Genomic DNA, 15,768 nt, shown 5'->3' with positions numbered 1-15,768 from the left:
TACTACCCAAAGCAGTCTACACATTCAATGCAATCCCTATCAATATTTTTAAAATGTCCATACTACCCAAAGCAGTCTACACATTCAATGCAATCCCTATCAATATACCAAAGACATTCCTCACAGAAATATAAAAAACAATTCTAAAATATATATGGAACCACAAAAGACCCAGAATACCAAACATATCCTGAGTAAAAGAATAAAACTGGAGGAATCACATTACCAGACTTCAAATTATAGTACAGAGATATAGTAACCAAAACAGCACAGTACTGGCATGAAAGCAGACACATAGACCAATGGAACAGAATAGAGAACCCAGAAACAAATCCATACATCTACAGTGAACTCATTTTAGACAAAGGTGCCAAGCACACACATTGGGGAAAGGATGATCTCTTCAATAAATGGTGTTGGGAAAACTGGATATCCATATGCAGATGAATGAAACTCTCCCATATTTGTCTCCGTATACCAACGTCAAATCAAAATGGATTAAAGGCTTTAATCTAAGACCTCCAACTATGAAACTACTAAAAGAAAACATTGGGGAAACTCTCTAGGACATGGAAGTGGGCTAAGATTTATTGAGTAATACCCCATAAGCACAGGCAACCAAAGCAAAATGGACAAATGGAATCACGCAAAGTTAAAAAGCTTCTGCACAGAAAAGGAAATAAGGTGAGGAGACAACCCACAGAATGGGAGAAAATATTTGCAAACTGTCCATCTGACAAGGGATTAATAATGAGAATATATAGGGAGCTCAAACACCACTATGGAAAAATCTAGTACTCTGATTGAAAAATGGAGGAAAGATCTGAGTAGACATTTCTCAAAAGAAGACTCCAGATGGCAGATAGATAAGTGAAAAGGTGCTCAACATCACTAATCATCAGAGAAATGCAAATCAAAACTACCATGAGTGATCTTACCCCAGTTAAAATGGGTTTTATCCAAAAGACAGGCAATAACAAATGCTGGCGAGGATGTGGAGAAAAGGAAACCTTCTCACACTGTTAGTGGGAATGTAAATTAGTGTAACCACTATGGGGAACAGTTTGGGGGTTCCTCAAAAAAAAAATAGAAAACAAAAAACTAAAAATAGAGCTATCACATGATCCAGCAATCCATTGCTAGGTATATACCCAAAAGAAAAGAAATCAGTATATTGAAGAGATGTCTGCACTCCCATGTTTATTGCAGGACTATTCACCTTAGTCATGATTTGGAAACAACCTGAATGTTCATCAACAGATAAATGGATAAAGAAAATGGAGTCCATATACCCAATGGAGTACTGTTCTGCCATAAAAAAGAATGAGAACCAGTCCTTTGCAACAACCTATGTGGAACTGGAGGTCATTATGTTAAGTGAAATAAGCCAGGCACAGAAAGGCAAGCTTCACATGTTCTCACTTATTTGTGGAAGCTAAAAATTAAAACAATTGAACTCATGGAGATAGAGTAGAATGATGGTTACCAGAGGCTAGGAAGGGTGGTGGGGTGGTGGTAAGGGGGAAGTGGAGATGGTTAATGGCTACAAAAAAATAAAGAATGAATAAGATCTGGTATTTGATAGCACAGCAGGGTGACTGTAGTCAATAATAATGTAATTGTACATTTAAAAATAATTAAATGAATATAATTGAATTGTTTGTAACACAGAGAATAAATGCTTGAGGGAGATGGTCACTCCATTTACCCTGATGTGATCATTACACATTGTATGTCTGTATCAAAGTATCTTCTATACCTCATAAATATATGCACCTACCATGTACCCACAAAAATTTAAAATTTAATAAATAGCAAGTGTATATCTATATACTAGCAATGAATACTTGGTCACCAAAATCAAAAATAAAATATAAAGTTGCTCAAAAAAAAAATACAGGTGTCAATCTAACAAAACATATATTGGATCTTATATGCTGTAAACTATAAAATGCTAATGAAAGACATCAAAGAAGTTACTTATAAATGGAGAACATACTTAAACATGTACATGAATTTTTATAGTAAATTTGTCCAAATAGCCAAAAACTAGAAATGATCCAGATGTCTTTGAGTGGTTAGACAGGCTGTGATGCATTAATTTCACGGAATACTACTCAGCAATAGAAAAAATTGATTATTGATATATACAGCAAACTTGATGAGAATTACGCTGAGTGGAAAAGCCAATCATAAAGTATTACATACATTGATTCCATTTATATAACATTCTTTTTAAAATTATTTTTATTTTTATTTTGTTTTGAGACAATGTCTCATGGACAGACAGGAAGACTCAGAATTGATAGAGATGTCAGTGCTCCCCAAATGGATATACAGATTTAATGTAATTTCTGTCAAAATCTCAGTCTTTTTGTAGATACGGACAAGTTTATTCTAAAATATAAATGGAAAGGCAAAGGAAAGAGAATAGCTGAAACAATTACGAAAAGGAAGAATGAAGTCATAGTAATTAGTCTGCTTGATATCAAATGTAGTAATTTACATTATTGTGACTTTATTATATAGTCACAATAATAAAGATCGTGTGGTGTTGGTGAAAGAATAGACTCATAACTTAACGGGACAGAAGGTAGAACCCAGAAATAGATCCACAAGTGTGCCCAACTGATTTTTGACAAAAGCAATTCAATTTGAAAGCAATCCAACGGAGGGCAGATAGCCTTTTCAGTAAATGGTCCAGGAGCAAGTGGACGACCAGAGGCATGTAACCTAACCTCCACCTAAGCCCCACACTTCATACCAAAAAATTAACCCCGAATAAATCAGAGACTGAAATGTAAAACATAAAACAATACAACTTTTAGGGAAACAAAAAAGCAGAAGATTTTTGAAATACAGGGCTAGGCAAAGAGACATCAAAAGCAAGATCCCTGAGAAAGAAAAAATGATAAATTTGACATCATTAAAATGCAAATTTTTTGATTTGTGAAAGAGTCTGACAGAGGATGAAAGGACAAACTACAGAGAAAATGTTTACAGACTGCACACCTAAAAAAGGACTGGTATGTAGAATATACAAAGGACTCTCAAAACTCCAGAGTGAAAAGAAATATCAAACCATTCATTTAGAATGTGAACTAAAGACAGGGACAGAGGGACAGACATTTCACTGAAAAAGGTATATAGATGGAAGATATGCACATGAAAAAATTAGTTCAGCCCCATTAGCTCTAGGGAAATGGAAATGAAAATCACAATGAGATGTCATTTGCTTATTAAGATGGCTAAAGTAAAAAAGTAGTGACAACACTAAGCGATGGTAAAAATTGAGTGAAACTGGATCTCTCATGCATTGCTGTTGGGGTTGTCCGGCATTCTAGAAAACAGTTCCTAAGAAACTAAGCATGCAGCTCATACCATCCGGCAGTGGCACACATGATCATTTATCCCAGAGAAGTGAGCACTTAAATTCACACAAAAACATGTACATGAATGTTTATAATAACTTTGTCCAAATAGCCAAAAACTAGACATGATCCAGATGTCTTTGTGTGGTTAGACAGGCTGTGATACATTCATTCCATGGAATACTACTCAGCAATAAAAAGAATTGATTATTGATATATACAACAATCTTGATGAGAATTATGCTGAGTGGAAAAGCCAGTCATAAAGTATGACATACCATGATTCCATTTATATAACATTCTTTTTAAAATTATTTTTATTTTTATTTTATTTTGAGACAGCCTCTCACTCTGTCGCCCAGGCTAGAGTGTAGTGGCACAATCTCTGCTCACTGCAACCTCTGCCTCCTGGGCTCAGGTGATCCTCCTACCTTAGCCTCTCCAGTAGCTAGGACCACAGGTGTGCACCACCACACCTGGCTAGTTTTTTTTTTGTATTTATTTGTAGAGATGGCATTTCACCACATTGTCCAGGCTGGTTTTGAACTCCTGAGCTCAAGCAATCCGCCTGGCTTGACATTCCAAAGTGCTGGAGTCACAGGCGTCTACCACCATGCCCCGCGCTATATAACCTTCTTGAAATGACAAAATTATAGAAATAGAGGACAGATTCGTAGTTACCAGGGATTAAGAAGAGGGTTGGGGGGAATGGTTGGAAGGGAACCATGTGTGACTGTAAAAGGGCAACATGACAGACCCCGGTGATGATGAAAATGTTTTGTATCTTGACTGTGTCAGTATCAGTATCCTAGTTGTCACGGTATACTATAGTTTTGCAGGATGTTATTATTGATGGGTTCTAGGTAAAGGGTGCGTGGGATCTCTCTATTCTTTCTTTTAACTGAATGTGAATCTACAGTTATTTTTGGTTTAAACACAGTTTTTCTTAATCCTGCATAATCTCCTCTCCTAACAATGATCCTTTTTACTATCTTACTGTGTAGGAGTAGTGCAGACTGTGGATTCTAGTGCAAAACTCTCTGCGTTTAATTCCCAGTTCTGTGATGTCTCAGCAGGGTATCCTTAGACAAATTGCTTTACCTTTTTATTATCAGTTTTCTCGTTTGTAATATGGGGAGCAATAATTTTAATGCTAATAATACTTCTCTCATAGGGTTATTGTAAGAACAGATTCTGGCAGTCATACGTGGTCACATTAAGTAGGATTGGTGGTGGTAATGGTGGTGGTTGCTATATTACCTTTTGTTATTTTTATTTTAACACAGTTGATATAATGTGTATACATTTGCAGATTCTGTTTTTCTCTTAAGCCATTTTTTTAACAATTAATAAGATTTGAATCAAAAATAAAGAACTTTGGCAATCCCTCTTCCCTGCCAACTCCCAAATTTACAACCGAAATGTCACAGTTCAAAAAAAGTTTTAAGTTACTGCCTGAACTTAATTTTTAAAAAACTTCTTGTTTTCATGTCTAGTTTGTAGCCAGAACTACTGGACTGGAGTTGTTTGCCCCACCCGCTTAGCTGCATGGTGCCCTGGGGGCTCAAGCAGAACTTTGTCCCAGCCACTGCTTTGGGAAGCACAAAGGCTGAATGCTTCCAGCCATTCTGGTGACATTTCTAATATGATTGAATGGCAATATCCTTAGGAATGTGTCTCTACACCTTCAAATCACCATCTGTTGAAATACTTCATCTAGAATTGAACTATACCTCTTCAAAGGCAGTTGAGTGACATGTTTAGCCTCTCCAAGCTTATCCTTGGTCCAGATTCTATTTATGACGAGTAATTTGGGGCTGCCTTCATTATGTCCAAAGCATAATTTAGGACATTGTGATTTAATGATGTGTATTGGTAGTTTGGAGTGATTTATGTGAATTGAGTAGTTTCATGCTGTCATGAGAATTCTTATGTAATATAATGAATGAAATAGCAGCCCTCTTTGTGAGTTTCAGCATCCAAGATTCAAATCATAGACAAATTTAAAATAAATTGAAGTTTTCTCTGTGGCAAATGCAAAGTCTAAAATAATCTAGACAAGTGTAGATGGTATAGGCAAGGATTATCATTTGTAACTTATTTTTCAAAAATAAAACGGTATTACTTTTTAAGCTTCCAGTAATTGAATAATCACATGTTAGGTAAGTAAAAAGCATACCTAAGACCCTCCCCAAGCCATTTCGTAATTCTAAACTCAGGCTCTCTTCTGGTTTGGATTTGCTGTTGGAAAGCATCTTTGTTGTGGTTAAGGAAGAAATATTCAAGTGTGTGTAATTCCGTCATTGGGCTTCTTGCTTTTTTTTTTCCAAACAAAATATCTTATTTTTGTTTCTGGATTGCAGCCATAACACGAAAACAACGTCTTGGTTAGACCCTCGGTGCCTGAACAAGCAGCAGAAGCCTCTGGAAGAGTGTGAAGATGACGGTAAGGGGCCAGGCAGTTCTTGGGTTAAGTGAATTGGGGGCACTGTTCACATGTGCAAATTTTAAAGAGTCGTAGCCAGGTCAGTCAGGCCTTAGGTTGAGTTTTTAAAAGGTAATGCAATTTCTGCTAAATGGACTGTGGTTTACAAAAGCAGGAAGAAAGTCAGAATTGTTTCAAGAGAAGAATTTGTTTACAGATAAAGACAGATGCATACTAATATCTCCATTAGAAGCAGAAGAGTTAGAAACTGTTCAAATGAAGATACATCCTCTGTCTTCAGGAACTTAGAGAAAATTCTAGAAAGTCTCTAGGAATAAAGAAACCAAAGATGCTCTGGTCACTCACACGTTCTCAGGTTTAATCCTATCTTATAAAAGTCTTGGCCGGGCGCGGTGGCTCACACTTGTAATCCCAGCACTTTGGGAGGCCGAGGCGGGCGGATCATGAGGTCAGGAGATCGAGACCACGGTGAAACCCCGTCTCTACTAAAAATACAAAAAAAAATTAGCCGGGCGTGGTGGCGGGCGCCTGTAGACCCAGCTACTCGGAGAGGCTGAGGCAGGAGAATGGCCTGGACCCGGGAGGCGGAGCTTGCAGTGAGCCGAGATTGCGCCACTGCACTCCAGCCTGGGCGACAGAGTGAGACACTATCTCAAAAAAAAAAAAAAAAAAAAAGTCTTGGGGGAAAAGTTGGGAGTTTTTCTTGAACTCTATATATTTCACATACTTCCCTAGTCTTGGAGGTAGGGGAAACAGATCTAGACATGTTTGAGAATCTCTGTGTGACTTGCAGTATACCCACAATATGTAGTAAGTGTATTCTTTTGAGACAGAGGTTGAGGTGTTACCTAGAGCACCACTCTCCCTGTTAATCTTGGAAATGAACTAACTGGCTGTAAGAGCTTTTGTTGAAAAAGTTCATTTCAAGGCTTTGGGTTTTCTAATTACTTCTCCAAAATGAAAAAAAAAAAAAAAATTAAAACAGAGCTAGTGTGTCCCTTTTCAGTACACCAACGTCTATCCCAAGTTCTACCAAAATTATTTTTTGGTGTGGAAGAATTAAAAGGGAAATGGTTTGCTTCGCTCTGCTTTGCTACTCATTATTCAATTCTGGCATGTGAATTAGTAGTATAATTATTAAATATGTGTTTTACTGTAAGATAACAGAACTTTATTATTTGTCCTATAGTGCAGAATTGTTGTATACATAAACTTGAAGATTTTTTGAAAATGCAAGGCAGTGTTTTAAAGTATAATACTGTCAAAACCTTGTACTCCATGATCCTTCTGTTATTCATGGTTTGCAGATTACTTTAAATGACATAGACTATTGTGTCGGTATTTATCTGAGTTACTTCAAATGGAAACAAAAGTCCTTCTAACTTAGGAGGCATGACCAAGATGCTTGTTTTGTTTTTGTTGCTTTGTTTCATTCCTGAAGAAGGAGTAGAACAGGTTCATTCAGCTCTGGTATTTTGCATGCTTGGGAGATAATGGACTGTACTGATTATTTCAGTATTCTGTTTAACATATAATACTGGTTAAGTATCCCTGATCCCAAAATTTGAAGTCCAAAATGTTCCAAAATTGGCCAGGCATGGTGTGGCTCATACCTGTAATCCCAGCACTTGGCGAGGCTGAGGCAGGAGGATCACTTGAGCCAAGGAGTTCAAGACCAGCCTGGGCAACATAGTGAGACCTTGACTCTACAAATAATAAAACAAAAATTAGCTAGGCGTGTTGGCATGTGCCTGTGGTCCCAGCTACTTGGGAGGCTGAGGCAGAGGGATCACCTGAGCCCAAGAGTAGGAGGCTGCAGAGAGCTGTGATTGTGCCACTACACTCCAGCCTGGTTGACAGAGAGAGACCCTGTCTTAAAAGAAAGAAACAAAACAACAACAGGCTCCAAAATCCAAAACTTTCTGAGTGTCACCATGATGCTCAAAGGAAATGTTCACTGGAGCGTTTTGGATCTTGGATTTTCGGATTAGGGATGCTGAGCCAGTAAGTATATTATACAAGTATCTCCAATCTGAAAATATGCAAAATCTGAAACCCTTTTGATTCCAACCATTTTGGATAATGGCTACTCAACCTGAACATAAATAACCAGTTTTCAAAGATCAGAGCATAAAACACATTCAACCCTAAAACTTCATGGAACAATAATCATTATTTGATGCCTTATGATTTTGAAAGCAATTTAGGCACTCATTACCATAGGGTCTTCAATGTCAATATCCCTTTTGTAATTATTCTGGGAACGTATGAAAATGCCTGTTAATACAATATTATAAGTGATAGAATACTGCAATAGCTTTTTCTGAGAAAAACTGTACATAGAATAAAAGTATTGAATGGAATTGACATTTTTGTTACCAAATCTAGTAATTTTTAATTCTTAAAATTCTCATCTTTTTGTGTTAATGTTGTTTCCTTTGGAACAAGAATGTATTCATACCAAATGCAGTTAGTTTATAATTATCTCTTTAATATTAGAATTCATATATTCTGTTTCTGGTAGAAATTCTGTGTATATCTGTGTGCCTGTACACACAAACAGTATAAATATATAATCAGATTATGGTAAGTATCAATTTGCATTTTCTGTTGCCAGTTAATGCAAAGCTGCCTTGTTATTATTTATAACACAAAGCAGAAAAACATATTGGTTGCAAATATTGTCCCCGTATTTCTTTCTGTTCTCTGTAGGTCATACATATGGTGTGTAACAGTATAGCATCGTACTTAATTATTGTAAAGATTTGATATGTTCTACTTCCTATCTCAGAAAATTGAGAAACTGGTTTGAGATTTTGATGTTAATGAATGACTCCTGTCATTGCTGTGTCCAGTTCAGTTAGAAGCCCTCAATGTTGCCTTTGAACTCCAGGCCAATATTGTAATCCATCTGATTGATAATGTCAACGGTTGTCTCAAGGAGACTTTAACTCAGTCATATTAAAACCATTAAAACTGATTATCTTTCCCCCCAAATTACATAATATACAAAGTGTTTCCTGTCTCCATTCATGGTAAATTTATGCATACTCAAAATTCCCCGTTGATATATCAGTTTTCTTCACACCTATTTCTAACCCGTGAACCAGCTGAATTCACTTGGCATCCTAAATATCTCTTGGATCCATTCACTGTTTTTTTCACCGCATCTACCATTCTCATCTGGGATCATGCTCATCTCCCATACAGACTCTTTTCACTCTCCTTTTTATGTTGCACTCTGAGAAATCTTTTAAAATGTAAATGTGATGATGTTATCGCTGACAACCTCCACGGGGTCTGCTTAGGAAATGCCAGGTCCGTAGGTTGCTTCTCTGAGCCCTGTGTGGCCAGCCTCTCTAGGTTTTCTCACACTATTTCATTGCTCTCTGCTCTTCATCATCCCCACTAGTCCTCATTGAATTCCTGCCTCATGTCAGTTAACTGTGCATTTCTCTCTTAGAATACCCTTACATTTCACAATAGTTATTGAATACTTTCTGTATGTCACGTGCATCCTAGGTATTCGAATGTGTCAATGAATATAACAGACTTTAAACTTTGCATATCCTTCAGGTTATACTTCAGGGAATTTTTCCATGACTTTGCCCCCAAAGATATGATTAGGTCACTCATTTATCTTACTCTGTTGAGAACTTATCATAGTTTTAATTTTAGTTTTATTTGTGTGAGCTTTGGATTTGTCTCCTGTTCTGGAAAAGTAGAGATGTCTGATTGTGTTTTTTGAGATGGAGTCTCGCCCTGTTACCCAGGCTGGAGTGTGGTAGCATGATCTCTGCTCACTGCAACCTTTGCCTCCCTGTTCAAGCGATTCTCCTGCCTCAGCCTCCCGAGTAGCTGGGATTACAGGTGAGCGCCACGTGCCTGACTAATATTTTGGATTTTTAATAGAGTCAGGGTTTCACCATGTTGGCCAGGCTGGTCTCGAACTCCCGACCTCAGGTGATCCACCCACTTTGGCCTCCCAAAGTGCTAGGGTTACAGGCATGAGACACCACGCCTGGCCCCTGATTGTATTCATTTTGATATGTCACCTGGCACAGTGACTGGCATGTCATAGGTCTTGATAAATAACTACTGAAGAAGTGAACAAATGCTCCCAAAGACATTAGATAATGTCCAAATGGGCGTTTTCACAGATGACTTTGTGTAAATTAGATTCTCCTTTTAAGAAACGGTACCAATCAAAACTTACCGTTGGCGGTGGGATCATTTTTTTTTTTTATTATTATACTTTAAGTTCTAGGGTACATATGCACAACGTGCAGGTTTGTTACATATGTATACATGTGCCATGTTGGTGTGCTGCACCCATTAACTCCTCATTTACATTAGGTATATCTTCTAATGCTATCCCTCCCCCCTCCCCCCTCCCCCCACCCCACAACAAATCAAGAGTTTACAAGGTGTCTAGGCCCATGTTGGTTATTTAAGTGAATCATTGATTGATTGGTTCATTCATTCATTCATCAAGAAATATTTAGTACCTAACTTGTTCAGAAAGCTACACTGGGCACCGAGCCTGTTGTGGTAGTGAAAACAGGCTCAATCCCTGTGTTTGTGAAGCTTATAGGAGCCACTTGCCCTGACCCTGGGGAAACATTATGTATGAAATGATTTTTGTGTGTTCTCCCGTGTTTTCTTCTCAATAATAATAAAATGTTTTACTGACAGCAAGAGGACAAGGTCAAGAACAGAAAGGATTTGGACTTGTTTTGCTCCCTGAAATTTTTGAGGACATTTTAATTCTAATATTTCTGAGCTGCTTGACTTAGAAAGCGTGTGTGTGTGTGTGTGTGTGTGTGTGTGTGTGTGTGTGTGTGTATGTGTGTGTTTTCTCACAAAGCCAGTAAAATGCCTCCCAGCACTCCTTCAGGGCAGGTTTCAAGGCTTTCTTCTTTGATATATTTTATCTTAACATAATTCATCTTTCCAGCTCCTTTTTGAAAGACATCAAAGTTAGCTCATTATACAGTCTGCACTTTCAATTTGACCTCACCTTCCATTTTTCAAGCCAGCACTGTTACTTGTAAGTTAAATAATGCTTTAATTGTGAGTATAATTGCCTCACTGATTAGAGGATTATTGAAGGATTAAAAGGACTGATAATGAAAGGTCTAACAGCTTTGTTTACTCCCAATAAGGTCTGTAATAAGTGACTTCCCACTTAAGAACATTGAAACCGCAAAGGTATTTGTCATCTTTTACAACCAATCAAATCCTATTTTGACATGCAAGGAAATGAGCCATGTAATTATTTTGCCAATATATCAGCTCTTCCCGTTTTGTGATTTACACTGAGGTCGCAAGTTTACTATCCAAGCCAATGAAATAAGCCACAATGCAGGTAAGGACGAACTAGAGTGATGTGTTTGCTGCTGTTTTCCTGAGGAGATTTCCTTTCTTGGTGCTGGTGTCTGAATTTTGCTTTCTCTCTTTTCTGTCTCATTCCTGCTATTCCTTTGGAGAAGAAGGGGTACACACCGAGGAGCTGGACAGTGAACTAGGTAAACCCTCCCTGCCTGCTGCTGCTGCATGACACGTGCATGGCATGGCCTGCATGGTTTTCTTCCCCAGTGAATTGCTTAATCCCTCTGCTTCTTTAGTTTGCACTCCTCCAATTATGATTTTCATTCTAGCTTATCCAGGAAAGGTCAGTCTTACAACCTGTGTGTCTGACTGCAGGCATGACACAGAGTTGTAGTACATTATGTTTACAAAGAAAATGTCTGACTGAACAGAGACTAGAATGAGAGTTAGCAAATTGGTAATGCATAGGTCTTGTAAAGTGAGGATTGGGAAAGAACCAAAGAGATGCCCGCTGGGTCCCTTGAACTTCCGCGTAACCTGTCTCAGTCTTATTTCTTTATTTGTTTAGTGCGGATGGTTATTTGGGTAATACAAAAAAGCCAAGCAGAACAAACAAAAATCCATTAAGACTAGTTTAAGGAGCATTATAGGAGCACTTGCAATAAAAGAAGGTCACTGAGGAATTGAATAGTTAAGTCTTAGGATTGTGTTGTTATTACGTCACAGACTACATGTTGACCTTGCCATTATAGTGAGTGGTTGTGTATATAGTGATGCAGCACCTATATGTACTGTTTGCCTTAGAGTTGTGTCAATGCAAATCAATTCTTGACTACTCTAGTTATTGTTGTTTAGGAATAATTTATACTAGCAGATGATGCCAAATTCTTGTTTCTTTGCTATTGGAATATATTGAATTATGTTTGCTATTACGTTCAGTCCTGTATGTTCAACTTTGAACAACATTAAAATTAGTTTGCATTCCATCTGATACATTTGTTAATGGATACATGGGAAAGCATAAATTTCAGCTAAATTGCAGATGAAAGCCTCGGCTGATGGGAGATTCTTTAGCAATTGAAGATTGTTTAAGTAGAAGATTGTTTAACATCAGTATGAGTGGAACTATACTAAGATTATTGAATCTGCCTGGCATTTTTGAGATTGCCTAAAGACCTGAAAATATAAATCTATTTAATACAGATTATTGCATTCATTTGGTTTTCTTTATTTTTGTTACGTGAGATAAAGATAATCAGTCATGGTTGGCTAGAATTATGATAGAATAGAACCAAGCTCTGTTTTTCTTAACATTTGGAACGTATCTGTTGTAATTGATGCACATGCCAACAATGGTCAATAACTATTGATGGATCTATTTTTAAAGATGTTTAATAAGTTGTCTTTGTGGTCATTGTGAGAGGGATGACTTAAGGTTCACCCTGAATGATAGAACAATTTGAAACTAATTTGATTGAAAAAAGAATTTGTCAATCCAATGATATTAGATAAAGTAATTGAAAGAGACAGAAATAAGTTTTCCAGACACAAAATGAGTGTCTTAATCATTTGTTCAGCCAATTTCAACCACTCTTGCTACCTGAGTAATACGTGTGAGAGATCACTCTGCTGTCTGCTGGCAGCCAGTGGAGATAGCATAGCTGTGTACAGGGGCACAACCTTATTTGCTTCTCTGGAAATTTGAATTTGAAATTTTCAGGAAAGACGTTTCTGCATTTTTACCCACATGTAACTGTGCTATCGTGGTGACTTGCTTATGCTGTTAAAGGCTCTAAACATGAGTTCTCTTGGCTTTCTCTGGGTTCAGATCAAAGTGTCTGGCTCCCCTGCTGACTGGCTATGCAAACTTAGACAAGCTGTTCACCTTCTTTTAGCTTCCCTTTCCTTATCCATAAAGAGGGGCCAAAAGAGGAGCTCCCATGGTGCTTATGAGGTGACTTCTTGAAAGCGTGTTTTAATATTTGTCCCTGTGATTAGCACATGCTATTAGCTATTTGCAGTGTTATTATTTATTACCTAATTCCCTCTTCTTGGATTTTTCAGTGCTTTCTTATGGTGCTTTTTTCCATTAACCCAGCACAAGGGAGGAATGCGTTCTATACTATAGAAATGGCCCAAATGTGTTCCTGTAGGAAAGGTAGAGATAAAACCTTTGATTTTTGCCTGCACATGTCGACTGTGTAAGGAGTAGCACACGTGCACACACACTGTTTTCTGTTGCATTCACTCCAGATTCTGTTGACAAGCTCACTGCTCATTTTCTTAATAAGAGGGTCCTAATTTCAAACAATAGCAACTGTCAGGTTTTCAGTGAACAATGGAATTCCAGATGTGACAAGGAAACCCTCTTTGTAATCGGCCTCTGAGAGGCGTGGGCATTTGGCTTGGGTGTTGGACACAGATCATTTGATTATAGAGTTGTCATTTCTGAACTCTGTTGTTTGAGCTGGGTCAGTTGCTCTATTATGTACTTTGGTTTGCAGAATTTATCACGTCCTCTGCAGCCATCTCCCCAGAATTAAAAAGCACCTGCAGAACCTTCTTTTGGAATTATAGGGTATTCATGTGGTGAAACCAACTAGGGGAGATAGAGCCAAGAAAATAAGTTCTCCTCCCACCCAAAACTAAGTCACAGTTTTGAAATGTATCTCTGATTTTGAGCATGATTTTCAATCTATACCCAGAGAAGTCTCTTTGAAAAGAACTTAGAACCTTTGACTGCTCAATATGTGCTCTGTGGAGACAAAATAGCGCAGCATGAGATTTTCAGAGGCAGGAGTAGCAAGTACACAGGCCACAGACATCTGTCTTATTCCTTTTGTGCTTTCCTGGAACAGCTCCCATTTGTTGGACACTTTCTATGTGCCAGGAACTGTGCTAAGTGTTCAGAAGTATCTTTGTTTAATCCACCATTGACTTTTGAGGTAAACCCAGGAGAAAGATGTGGTTCAGAGATGTTAAGTAAGTAGCCCAAGGCCACAGAGTAGTAGAGATAAATGAAAGAACTAAGGCTCAGTCTCATATCCAGGCAATGCCAAAAGGATCTTAGCCACCTCAAATCTCTGTGATAGGTTGTGCAGTCTAATCTGCTACCTGACTGTGGTTAGTCATACGAGGATTCCTTTTTAAGAGTCTTCATAGTGTTTGCTTAAAAAATTATAATGTCATTCTGGACTTAAATATTTTCTGCCTTTTTCTGTCTTTTAGAACCAAATGGCAAATTCTAGGACAAACATCTTCCTATTTAAAATCGATGACACATTTCTATTTTAAGCATTAGGAGACTAATTTCTATGATTAAGTTAATGACCACCTTGGAAGTGAGAAACTATCTTTTCAATTTCTGGAATTTGCTCATCTGTTCCAAAAGATGTGTTTAAACTGACAAATGTCCAGAGACGCCAGTTGACTGGCCCCATTTTTCAACTCTAGAATATTAAGTTGTTGACTAGGCACTAGAAAAGAAGTCACGGGTACCTTCTTTTCTAGTACCCTCCTCGGCCGTCCATCAGAGCACATACCACGTGGCTGAATTTTCTGCTTAGATGATGGACTTGCGTTTCTCTTTGTGTCCCTGGTGCCTAACACACCCTCAGGCAAACAGTGGGCATTCAACAAATGTTTGTCAAATTAATAACTGAGTAACTTGAAAGCTTAATATTTCCCCTGTTTTATCTAAAGATAATCAGGCCACATATCTCAGCTTGCAGATTTTGAAAAGAGATGGTGTTTCTATGAAACTTAATGCGGTCTCCTCACATCCACCCACCCTTCTGCCCTATACAAATGTATGACTGTGCACCAATTTGCATTTTTTTAATCTTCGATTTCCCAACTCTTTGGAAATATTTTCCTGGTTCATTTTCATTTAAATGGTAATTTCCAGCTTTGTAAGGGGAAAGCATTTCCTAGGCATTTAATTTGCATCGGTCCGCAAGACTCAGTATATAAAAATGCCAAGTTGTATCAACATCTGCAAATTGGACCTGTCTTGCATTTTAGTAGCTTATGTCTCCTACAAGTCAAAGACTTCTTTAAAACTTGCTAAATGTTTTTTCTTTTTAACTACAAGTCAAAGACTTCTTTAAAACTTGCTAAATGTTTTTTCTTTTTAATTTAGAAGAAAAGGGGGGAAAACCTGTCTCTTTGTTTGCAAACAAGTAACATGTGGAGCAAAAACCATGAAATTAATGTCTCTTGATGTGCAGCCAAATCTGAACAAAACATCAACTTTGAGTAATTAGTCTGAATGTGTTTGTGTGCCTGTGCATGCCTCCACCTCAGTCTGGAACTGTTTGTGGCATATGTAAGCCTTCTGCCCTGATGACATCATTATTTAAATTAGTGACCACATGATTCCTTGAATTAAACAAAAATCTATTTCAAATATTTCAAGTTTGTAGTATTCTATCAAAGTTGGTCTTAATACCTACTTCTAGGACTAATTATTCATTTCAGAGTGTGGTATTACATAAGTTTGCCTTGACTACACGTACCAAGGAAGCTTTAAAATTAAGTTGAATAACTGTTGCTCTGCCGGAAAGGATTGTTTAATGACAAAAAAAACACAACCTAGTCCCTTCTTTCACCAAGTAAAAT

The 15,768-nt window shown here is 37.7% G+C and overlaps 1 protein-coding gene across 12 annotated transcripts in view; it reads left to right on the top strand.

The window, feature by feature from the left end:
- The window catches only part of MAGI1 (membrane associated guanylate kinase, WW and PDZ domain containing 1), a 685,843-nt gene that overhangs the window by 577,864 nt on the left and 92,211 nt on the right, over positions 1-15,768 (top strand). For 10 of the 12 annotated variants that reach the window (XM_032149445.2, XM_032149449.2, XM_032149448.2 and 7 more), the window contains exons 6-7: positions 5,735-5,817; positions 11,310-11,345. In XM_032149445.2, the coding sequence (XP_032005336.1) occupies positions 5,735-5,817; positions 11,310-11,345 (119 nt within the window). The remainder of the gene's footprint in view (positions 1-5,734; positions 5,818-11,309; positions 11,346-15,768) is intronic. The other 2 variants (XM_058437138.1, XM_032149452.2) reach the window with 1 other exon arrangement.

The sequence above is a fragment of the Hylobates moloch genome, unplaced genomic scaffold (genome assembly GCF_009828535.3).
Source record: "Hylobates moloch isolate HMO894 unplaced genomic scaffold, HMol_V3 SCAFFOLD_4, whole genome shotgun sequence".
Lineage (NCBI taxonomy): Eukaryota > Metazoa > Chordata > Mammalia > Primates > Hylobatidae > Hylobates > Hylobates moloch.
This window is presented reverse-complemented; position numbering and strand designations above follow the sequence as displayed.